This window comes from Pundamilia nyererei, unplaced genomic scaffold (genome assembly GCF_000239375.1).
Source record: "Pundamilia nyererei isolate P.nyererei 1_Seehausen unplaced genomic scaffold, PunNye1.0 scaffold00169, whole genome shotgun sequence".
In the NCBI taxonomy this organism is placed as follows: domain Eukaryota; kingdom Metazoa; phylum Chordata; class Actinopteri; order Cichliformes; family Cichlidae; genus Pundamilia; species Pundamilia nyererei.
In genome coordinates this window covers 373,425-385,461 of record NW_005187570.1, presented here as the reverse complement: position 1 = coordinate 385,461, position 12,037 = coordinate 373,425, and the positions used below count along the sequence as shown (strand labels likewise).

The 12,037-nt window shown below is 38.6% G+C and overlaps 1 protein-coding gene across 2 annotated transcripts in view; it reads left to right on the top strand.

The window, feature by feature from the left end:
- Positions 1 to 330: 330 nt before the first annotated feature.
- Positions 331 to 12,037, top strand: part of dennd2da (DENN/MADD domain containing 2Da) — a 33,319-nt gene continuing 21,612 nt past the window's right edge. The window contains exons 1-4 of one of the 2 annotated variants that reach the window (XM_005745866.1): positions 331 to 512; positions 7,737 to 7,803; positions 7,911 to 7,994; positions 8,959 to 9,024. In XM_005745866.1, coding sequence (XP_005745923.1) covers positions 486 to 512; positions 7,737 to 7,803; positions 7,911 to 7,994; positions 8,959 to 9,024 — 244 coding nt within the window. In that variant the 5' untranslated portion in view covers positions 331 to 485. Of the gene's footprint in view, positions 516 to 7,736; positions 7,804 to 7,910; positions 7,995 to 8,958; positions 9,025 to 12,037 lie in introns of both variants that reach the window. The other variant, XM_005745865.1, reaches the window with a different exon arrangement.

The following is a 12,037-nucleotide window of genomic DNA, read 5'->3' as shown; positions in this document are numbered from 1 at the left end:
AACATAATGACATGTGCTTTACAAGTAAAATTCCTGTTGCACTTTTCGGCTCATTCAGAGAAGTCAAAGCACTTTTTACAACAAACAACATTCACCAGGCCCGTAAAGCTCGCCGACAGATTGTGCAGTATTAGATTACAACCCTGGCAGGTCTATACACACTCTTAAAATAAATGTTCCAAGAAATACAACGCTTAACCAGTTATACAGTTAAAGAACAGGTTTGACTGCACGGCACACAACAGCATTGTGCTGCTTGCGTCACTGTACCGTGGTTTAACACTGAAAGAGGAAATCCCAGTCTGAGAGTGAAGTCCGTCAACCACACGTTTCAACAGCTGCACTTCCTCATGCATGTGCACTTGCTGTTTCATTACTGTTTGACACATATGCTGTCAAGAGGAGCATTTTCTTGTTTACCGGGGAAGAAATAAAATCAACCGTATGTCAGAGACCTAATATTAGCAGTGGATAAATCAGGAAAAATGGACGAGATATCCCAGCAAACGCAGGTGGTGAGTTTGTTACTTCCATTACGTCTTTGTGTCTAAAGTTCAAGGACTGCAACACTTGTGTGGCTGTTTTTGATTAACCTGACATTTTCAGGCTAATTTTGCACAAGATTAAATGTAGTCTGTTTCCGGCTGGGGGAAAAGACGGGTGATATTTAAATAAATAAATCAAATCTTAACCTTGACAATCATGAATTACATCACAATAACACACCAGTCGCCTGCAAGGTTTTTGACTGAGTGTCTGCGACTTTTGAAGCCACAAAATATTTATATTTAACTTCAGCTATCAGCTTTTACACTACAACTTTTTACTTGCTTTTTACTATAAAGCTGCTTGGTACAGCAATAATGTTATAGGTTTGACTTTTACGCTGCTTACGCTGTCCTTTCACTGACTAAAAACCACCTTTGATGACTTTGTATTGTAACAACCTGCAGTATCACGACAGGTGCAGCCTGGAGAACTTATTAACCCTTATTTCTGCCACTTCCTGTATAATGTTTATGTATTAAATGGTGGTTAGTGTCTGAAAAAACGGAGTTGTTATACATTAAAGTACATGTACGCAGTGCATATATTTTACTACCTTGTTGTGGTAGAGATTTTCAACAGCCATACTTTATTAAAAAGGTTCAGGTCCAAGGGAAGAGGCAGGGCACACCTTGGACAGGTCACCAACCTGTTGCAGGGCCAACATAGACTGACAATCATTCACACCTATTTAATATCACTAGTTAACCTACTATTAACAAACTAAGTGCATGTCTTTGGACTGTGAGAGGAAGCCATTATACCCAGAGAGAACCCACACAGGCACATAGTGGATTTGTGCCCAGGACCTTCCTGCTGTGAGGCAAACAGGGCCACCATGCTGCACCAAGTTACACAGTTATAATTCAAAGTTTACCACCCGGGCGTGTTCTAATCTCTTATGAAATATTTCTATAAAATACTGTGGACATAAGCAGATCTTCACTAATGATTGACTAATACTTATCAGCCTGGCTACGGTGGCTGTATAAAATCTGTGAAAACATTTTGTTACTTTTGCATTTATTTATTTATTTATTAACTAATCTTAGTTTTATCAGATTCTGCTGATGCAAATAAACAGATCTGACCTATTAAATCACAGCTTTTGGCAACAAGTGTGCTCTTAACTCCAGATATTAAGCATTAATACCCCAGACAGCCAGATCAGCTGGAGCTCAAACTGCCACACCGACATCCTGAAATATGTACAACAGTCGTCATACAGCTTCAGTTCCTGAGTCAAACCCTGAGATTCTCCCTGCTGCCACCTTCTCGTGGGGACTGAATGGAGTCTTACATGTTTACAACCAACTCATTACGCCTTGATGTCAACTTCATTCTTTTTCAGTTTGTTTCTTGAGGACAAATTTAACCCCCTTCAGTGTACGTATTTTGTAGCAGAGATTAAAGTCATTTGTGATTATTACATATAATTTATGGTCGGATTTCTTTGCATATACTATGTAAAATTAGTGACGTGCTCATTACTTGTTATTAAGAAATGATCAGACAAAAACAGAGTTTTTCAGGAATACTGTTCAGTTTCTGTCAGAATCCTGCTCCTCACATACACGGTCTTCACTAATCAGACCCATGTTAGCGTAATAATCTTATAGCACCGCATCATCCCTGAGAACCCGTGGCTCTCAGACGGCGAGCATGTTGTAGCTCCTAGTGTACGTAACAGGAGAAAGGGAGGCAGAGCCTTCGGTCCCTTATTCTATGGGGCCAGCTTCTGGTTTGGACTGGGTAGACAGACACCCTCTCTCCCTTTACGACTAGACTTACAACTGTCCTTTTTGAAAAAGTATATAGCTAGGGCTGGATCAGGTGTGTTTATTCAAAGCTTCTATGTGTTCTTTAAAGACATATGTTTAGTGGCATAATAAGGGTGTTAGCAGAGTTTGTTGTTACGGTGTTTTGTATACATACACTGGGAGGCCAAACAGTCTCAAAAGTTTCTGTATTTACAAAATAAAATGTACTTAGATGTGTTAAAACAATGAAATGATCCAATAATGTGGTCGAACACTGTCCTGGTATAATTACTCAGGCCTAAAATCACTGAAAGGTCCTCTTAGTGGGGCTTATTATGTCATTCATGTTGTTTATTTCATAGTGATTGTAATAATATGATACAGCGCCTATGAAACTAAAATAAATAAAATAGTAAAAATACTTTTATTAAACTAGTATCTACTGTTCATTACCGTTTATTGTACCAACTGTATAATGGCTTTTATGTATAGTCTGACATAAACATAATGGATTTACCATTTTTTAAATATCCATAAAATGTAATAGTAAACAATATACTGTTAATTATAGATGCACATACTGATGGATTTGAATATTGAGCTTAAGAGTTAGAGCTGTAATAGAGCTTAATAAAACACTAGCTACACTTATAGTACCATAGTACTGCTGTAATACAACAACAACACAGTTCACCTTGCTATATTTCTCCTTAAAAACATCTAAAAGAAAAAAAAATCGAACACAATTAGGACACTTCCTGTGCTGCTACTTTTAATTCCGTTAGCCTAATTATTAGCACTGGTGCTGTACAGGTGGCTGGAAAAACAACGAGCCCACTCTGATCTTAATTTCATGAGAGAGATGAGTTGGTTCAACAGTTTAATAAACGTTAGTTGACACCTTTGTTAAATTTGTGTAATATGACGGGTCACAACGATCTGGTGCCAAGCTGGCGTAAAGACACTGTGTTCTGTTAGCATGCTATTGCAATTTAGCTTGAGTGTGTTACAGTTGGTTACAGATGCAACATGTACCGTGGTACCTGCTGCACACTGTGAGCGGTCTTCGTCCTCCCTCAAAATAATTGTTAGTGTTTTTGCAAGAACTTTATAGTGTTCGAGTGTCCGTGGTGCTTATATCACTGCTTAGTCTGGTCCCTTTCTCATTCTTCACCTGGTACAAACTATAAAGTTTTCCTCCTCTGAATTTTCTCTTGTTGCTGTTATTGAACAAAAGTCTTCAGCTTCTCTTTCAAAAGGTTGGAAATTCCACAGTGTATCCTTGTAGAATAACGTGCAATGTGTGTCTGTGCTGATTTGAAAGATAACTGCTGATAAAAACAGTGTTGAGTGCCCGCCCTGCACAAATGTAAAATTGGTTGCAAGAAGCTTTGTAATTTAACCCTTTGCCTTCTTACTAACATTTTTTATAGTACAAAAACTAAGTAATTAAAGTAAATAAAGTAATATAAACTAATACTGATTATATTTTGAATGAAGTAAGCCTGTAATTTCACAGGCATTTCTTTTTCACAGTCATCAAGTTTGTGGATATCTTAAGAGTAATATAAATTATACATTTCTATTTTTTTCTGTCATTTTTTTTAGCAATTTTGGTCAAATAAAATACACTATCTGTGAAATTACCGCACAATACCTTGCAGATGTTATATATTCATAAAAAAACATTTAATCATTTTTAAAGCAGAGATTGTGTCTGTTTCCCAAATGCAAACTAGGAACCGATTCCCCAGAAGAGCTAAACGCTGAAGGCTCTGCCTCTGAGAGCCACAAGCTCTCACAGGGTGATACAGTACAGTGAGGTCATTAAGATAAGATGGGGCCTGATTATTTAAGACCTTGTATGTGAGGAGCAGGATTTTGAATTCTGGATTTAACAGGAAGCCAATGAAGGGAAGCCAATACAGGAGAAATCTGCTCTCTCTTTCTAGTCCCTGTCAGCACTCTGGCTGCAGCATTTTGGATTAGCTGAAGGCTTTTCAGGGAGTTTTTAGGACTTCCTGATAATAATGAATTACAGCAGTCCAGCCTGGAAGTAATAAATGCATGAACTAGTTTTTCAGCGTCACTCTGAGACAGGATGTTTCTAATTTTAGAGATGTTTGCTTGATGTGTGCATTGACACGTTGGGCTGATAGTTGAAAGCCTGACACATTGGACACTCATGAACCCACATGTGCACCTTCACTCTCACAGTAAAGTGTTCTGTCAGGATAATATGGTACCATGAGAACTAGATATGAAAGGACTCGATCATTCGAGACTGTAAGGCTTTTAAATTGAACTTTAAACATAAAAAGCCAAAGAGAAACAGATGTGAAACTAACACTGGAGAAAGAGAGATATAGACATTTATGCTGGAGCTTGTGTACATATCAAACAAAATAGATTGTAAAGATAAAGGTAACTGTTAGCTTTACAGATGTTAGCAGGACTTGTTCTAGACTTTGAACAGACCTTTACTGCCTCCTACATAAAGTAATAAAATAAAGAGGAGACCATGTTTGGATTAATTGCACATATTTATACTGAAGAGGATCAGTGAGTCAGCTAAATGTGACAATTTGATTCAGAAGCTGTTTTTAAAAAGCAAAATTCCAACTTGTATTTCCACCTTTGTGCATTAGCTCTAATTATTCATAATAAATAAGCACTGATTGCCTTTGTGTATCATCCCCAGTCTGAACAGCCTTCCTGGACATTCTGCTGCAGAGCTTAATAAGGGATCATTTCGACTACTGGCAAAAGAAAAAAAACACCTGTGTTTTACTGCTGCAACCTAATTTTTCAAATATTTTCCACCATGCTCCACTGATCCTACTGCAATGCATTCCTTTCTACACATGTGGTTTATATTGCCGGGGAGTTTTCCCATAGGGCCTAATCATGTCCTGTCATTTTGCTCTGTTATAAATAGTGGCTGTCTTTCCATGCAGGACCAATAATGTTTATGCAGTATGTGCAGCTCAGCTGAGTATGTTCAGTCGACAGTCAGAAAAACTCATCAACAACTGGGATTTAGTAGTGACAGTTTACTATTCACACACACGCGCACACTAAGGGAGGATTCAGGGTCACCTGGTCCAGCCCTAACTATATGCTTTAGCAAAAAGGAAAGTTTTAAGCCTAATCTTAAAAGTAGAGATAGTGTCTCTCTCCCGAATCCAAACTGTAAGCTGGTTCCACAGAAGAGGGGCCTGAAAACTGAAGGCTCTGCCTCCCATTCTACTTTTAAATACTCTAGGAACAACAAGTAGGCCTGCAGTGTTAGAGCGAAGTGCTCTAATAGGGTGATATAGTACTACAAGGTCATTAAGATAAGATGGGGCCTGATTATTTAAGACCTTGTATGTGAGGAGCAGGATTTTGGATTAACTGAAGGATGAATGTTAATATCCTATAAGCAAGCTTGTCTCTCAAAATGTATATCCCAATGAAGATACCCAGGATCTGTAGTAGGACTGGGCATCGTCACTGATTTCTAGAATCGATTCAAATCGAATCGATCGATTTGATTCGAGTGACGATCACAAGGTCCTGAATCGATTCGATCCACAATTCAATTCGGAGAAATTTTGCCTCAGACAGTCAGAAATATTATAATTCTGATCACGTATCAGTACATTTCCATATTATTATTATTATATCTATAAAAAGAAAGCTGACACTTGCGAGACTTTATCAAAAGTGAGCATCACAGCAGATGCCTTTGTGTCAAAGTAACTGAGGATAACAGACAGAAAAACATGAAGGAGATTTTCCTGGCCTAGTTTTTTATAGCAGGTAACCTTAAACATATTCTGCAATTTTACATAATTTTAAAAAGTTTAAATTTATTCAGTACTGAACAGCAGAAATTAGTCTCTCTTGTCCAAGGTCATTTAAGTTATAAAAAAAAAAAAAAAAAAAGACAGCGGCCGACAGCGCAGCGAATAATGCAGAAAACAGAAATTTGAGATGGGAAACTGTTCTTGAAGTACAGAGAGAGAGAGCTGTGCAGGAAGTGTGATTTTATCGTGGTGGAAGCAAAACAGCAAAAGTTAGAGGAAATTCATGACGATGTTTATGTGAAGCGAATTGTGATCCATAGTTTGGATCTTCTTTTGCTGCTGGTTCAGTCAATATTGTTTGGAGAGAGATAAAAACCTGCAGTTTCAGAAAGGGCGCAAACACAAACACACGCCTTTCTCACCCGACAGCACGTCGGGTGAGAAAGGCGACATCTCACTGATGTTTCGTGGGGTCCGTGCTTTTACATCTTTGTGCAGAATCCGTGTAACTGCTCTCATTTACTGTTTTAGCTGTTTGGTGGTTGTTGAAATTTCGTGAGGTTTAACCTGAGATTCTGGCGTTTCGGGCAAAATAAATTTATATTTAAAAATCAATTCAGGATTTTAATGAATCGATATCACGTTATCCAAGCTAGAATCGATTTTAATAGATAAATCAATAACCAAAACCCACCCCTAATCTGTAGTTTAAAACAGTTATCTACAAACAGAAACAAACCAAACACATACACCCAGAGTTTCAGTGCTTGCAAATTAAAAAGTACAAAGCAATGCAGAATGGCTGATTGCAGGTTGCAGCTTTCTCTAGAGCAAACCTGGGTTCGATCAAACCCTAGGGGTTTGGTGAGTTGGTCTCAGGGGTTCGGCAGAGCCTCTGCCATGACATGCACGGCTTATTTTGCGCACCAGTAAAAAAACATATCTGAATTTGAAAAAAAAATCACATTTTATTTTTCACTAAAGAGGGGTTCAGTGACTGCGCATATGAAACTGGTGGGGTTCGGTACCTCTAACAAGGTTAAGAACCACTGCTCTAGAGTGAGGCAATTTATTTAGAAATATATCTAAATATCTTTGTTTTCAATAATAATAATAGTGTTTGAAATATAAGAGTTGGAAGTTTTTTAATTTTTTACGCCCCTTAAAAGTCTTGTTTGAGTGTCGAGATTTGCTTCAGGTTAGATACAGTCTTGGTAAGGAATGAGTTTGGCACTGAGCTGTTAGACTTATACTTGACAATGGCAGCAAATATCTCACAAAGATTGCCAAACACAGATAGCTGTGTGCATGTGTGTCATCCTCTCCCTCTACAGTAGTCATCGTAACTAAAACATGAGAAATACATTCATTAGTTAGATGACCCCAAAGTGACATGTTGTGCACTTACGTATACACAGATGTCTGCAGAGGACTTGCAGGAAGACAAAAGTGCCACAAACCTCATTCCTCAAGAGCGTACTGAAGATGTTTCAGCAACACACCACAAACTTATTACATGTTGACTTCTGTTACTGCACTATTACAGGTCATCACTGACAGCTCCTGCATTAATGTGAATGTACTGAACATTTACAAAGATGTCGTTTCTTCTTAGTTGTCATTTGATTTTTTTTTATAGAAGTTGGAGCAGCAACTGTCTACAAACACAAGGAGGAGCTTTGGTTTCTCGTCTCTCCGAGTCAAAAGTAGGACAGTGATGATACAAATTCATAGATGTGTTCATGTAATCAAGAATGTTCTGTTCAGCTTAGTAATAACTTTTTCATTGAGTCGGTTTGTATTCTGCCTCCAGAAAGGATCAACAGTGAAGACGGTGGATTTACACGGCGAAGGGGCCTCAGGTCTTTTTCATCGACGCGAGAGTCATCAAGAAAAGGTCAGAAACCTGTTGTGCTAGTCTGACTACCATCATGCAGCATTATGCAAACACAGGCACAGATATTCTCATAAATAAGGCCTTATATTTACAGTGTCACAGCACTAAAAGAAAACAGTGTTTTCTGAGCCCTTTCAAGTTGACAATTAAATCAATCCATGTTTGATAATGTACCAATTAACTGTAATAAATCAGTAATATCACTAATCTGTTGCCATCTGTTGTTGTGTACATCGGAGTTAGTGTTACTGATAGGCCCCAGCCTGAGGGGCCCACAGTGAACAAACAGTGTCTCTCAGCCAACATCACTAAACTGGTCAAAGTGTACAATTTAGAAGTGTATAAACAAACAAAGATGAAGATTGTTCATTTAAACAATCACCAGCATTCTAGCAAGAGCAGTGTAACTCACAAATAAAGGTTTACACAGGTTTACCTTCTGGCAGTGGCAGTTCAGTCATACGAGGGGAGGCTAAGGAAGAATCTATCACACCTGCCCATCATACCTGTGTTAGTAAATCAGAGTTAAATAAACCAAGTGGCATACCACCTGCATATAAGAACAGTCACATTTCTCTAAATAAGGAAACACCTTTGCCTGGAGGTGAAGCAGTGACAATGCTGTAAAAGAGAAGCATGCGCCCTTAAGGCAAAAACAAACAAAGAAAGGTGACTGTAAAAACTTCAATAAGAGTGTTTTAGGTCCAACTACATAAAAGTGACATTTCCCCTCAGACATTCACTCATGAAGGGAAAACCAGAATCAATGCTGATGTTAAAAAAGATTAGATGAAAAAGAAAAAACAGTCAGCCCGAGACGAGAAACCAAGTCCAAATCAAACTGCAGCGTCCATAGGATAGTGCCAAGACATTACATTGTAAAGAATGAAACTGAGTCAGGGTTGACTGATTGATTTTATGTTTTGTAATAAATAATAATCTCCGAACTCATTTCCAATCCCAGAATCTGTTCCAGATGACGATGGGGACTCACAGCTCTCAGGTGGTGAGAAACACATGATGAAGACAGGTATGTGTTTAACATGAATGCTAATGTGGACTGGTACTAATATAACACCTTTCTACTCAAACATGCAAAGCTCCTTCTACTACAAGTTCTAGCTAATGTTCACACTGTGATGGACTCACTGGGGCAGCTCTGTGTTCAGTATTGTTCCCATGGATATTTCAGCACATGCACAGGAAGAGCCTGTGCATCTTCATGTGCCCAGAACTGGCTAATCGCCATCAGCGGTTTATCACACTCCACAATAACCTCCTTCACTTACTACCAGAGATGGGTTACTGTAATCCGATTACTTTTTCAAGTAACGAGTAAAGTAAGGGACTACTATTGCAAAATGGTAATTAGATTACCGTTACTTTCCCGTAGGAACGCTGCGTTACTGTGTTACTAAAATCGTGATTTTTTTGCGAGAATGTCTCATGACAGTGACGTAAGCGAGTACGCCGTTAGTGACAACAGCTGTGTGCAGATCAACAATGGATCATATATTGAGTGCGGGAGAGAGTATGAGCGTGCAGCATTTAAAGCGTGGAAGTACTGACCTTATTTTAAGTTTGATTCCATAAAAAGTGACAAAAACATTAGTGTCCGTTGTGCGTGGGAAGAAAACTTCTTTTTACAGCGAAAAAAACCCCTAAACTTCCAAGCAAGCACCGAGTGCGCAACGACGTAATGGGAAATTCACAGAGAAACTCACGGATTCTTCCACTGACCGCTGTGGCACACCTGCACCAGGGTAAACCTCCGCCTACCCTACTCCTGCTTTACAGGTGAAAATAGAGCAAAAGGACCGCTGAGTCTTTGACTTTATTTATTTTCTGTTGTGTTTTACTTGCATCTATTTGAAAGAGTGAGTGTAAACACACAAAAAAAGATATGTTTTATGTGCTGGAATGTGCAGAAAATAGGTTTAAATGTTAAACAAATTTCTTCCAGTCAGAGAATGTTGCATATAATTAAATTTTTGCTTGATGCATAAAGTTAAAAGATTAAAACTAATAAACCAAGTTTTAAAAAAGAGAGACTTTTCCATTTGATTACATTTTGTATGATGGATTATGTAGAAAAAGTAGAATTGGGCTGAAAGATCTATCACTTTATCACCTCTTCAGGTTGTAAATCGTGTTTTTAAAAACTAACTAAGTAACTAAGTAATTAATTACTTTTGAAAATAAGTAATCAGTAAAGTAACGGGATTACGTTTTTGAGGAAGTAATCAGTAATTAGTTAATGATTACTTTTTTCAAGTAACTTGATCAACACTGCTTACTACCAGCTGACTTAAATAGTCGTCTGCAGATGCAGTGTGTGACAATTTTTTTTTTATTTACACTTTAAACTACTTCTACAATACAAAATTTTATTCACACACAGTAAATAGGGAATTTTAGATGAAATGTCATTGCTCACACTGAAGCAAGGTAAACATGCAGGTGTGAAGAAACACCAAAATCTTTACCAAGAAAGCCAAAGGTGGGGAAAGAAGGGACATAGCAACAACCCAAATACTTCCAGTTCATGTGTGAAATATGGAGGAGTCATGTAGTCATGTGACTAGATGAGATCATGTAGTCACATGATTCCCCCATGCTTAGTTGACTGAGCATGCATGACTGCTTCTGGTACTCGTCATTCTTGTTGATGAAATTTAGCTAGGTATGACTGAGCTCAAACATACTGCTCACCGACAAAGGTGAGCAGTATTCCTAAATAGCCAATTTATTTGGGAATTTTGATCTAAGAGGTTCCCCATTAATATGCAGAGTCAGTAATGTAAACTCATGGCACTCAAACACTGTCTTTAAACAGCCTGGACTATATAAAGTATATAAAAATGGCCTTGCTTGTTACTTTTAGTTGTAATTCTTGTGGATAAAGACAATCCTCAAAAGTACTGCAGCTGTGTTGTCAGCATTTCTCTCCAGATGTGTTCAGACACGGTTAGACAAATAACACAAATACTGGTGGTTTGAATCTAAGAAAAAGCTTTCGGATACAGAATGAAAATGAAAGTCATTTTTAAAAAGAAGTGAAAACAATGTGAAAGGTCTTGTTTCATGAATCATCATAAAACAAGGTTGACCTATTTTCAACAAATCCACTCCCTCTAAGGAGGACGCTGTCAGGAAATGGCTGTGTGGTGAGCATAAATGCAGAACTCAGGAAACCAGGTGTAAATGATAGAAATGTAGTTTTAATGCTGATTATTCATAAAGTTACAAAAAGTCCAAGACAAATGCAGGTCAACACCAGGGAACCGCAGGGTGGGAAAACAAACAACCTCGAGGACGGACATCACAAAGAAGAGGAGACAACACGGGGGGGAGGGGAAACCTGGCAGCACTGCTGAAACTAATGGAGAAAGTCAAATGACCAAAACTGAAACCAAAACACAAAGGCGGAAAAAGAGTTCAGGTGATGGCTAGATAATCCATGACAAGAGTTGAGCAGCTCGACGGGCCGGCCAGGAGCCCAACGGAGGAGGTGTTCTGGGAGCCGCACAGGTGGCCAACTGGTGTAGATGAAAAAAACCTCCAGTGGTTTGGTTGGAGGCTGGCATCGGCAAAGGGGATAGGACCCCTTAGAAAACCATAAATGGAAGAAAGGCCAAGGAGGGCTACTTTTGTGGAAGTGACAGGACTCCTTAGGTGCCCGGGCTGGTGATGACAGAATAAAAGACAAACCCTCTGGCTAACAGGCTGGTGGTGACTGAGAAGACAGAGGTCTTCAGGAGGCCATACAGATGGAGTCCCTAAGGAGGGAGGCGGCTGGCAATTGCTGACTGGCAGACGAATGTTAAGCTTTTGGAAATCCTTCCATAGCTGTGACTTTAACACTAGTGAAAATTTGTAGACAATGCTTAAAAGCTAATTGGAACCAGACAGAGTGTCAGATTAGATTAAAATAAATACAAAGCTCGTGTTGCGACACTGTAAAATGTAAATCTAAACCAAATAAAGAATAGAATAATCCTTTAATTGTTCCACAAGGGGAAATTTGGTTGTATCAGCAGCAA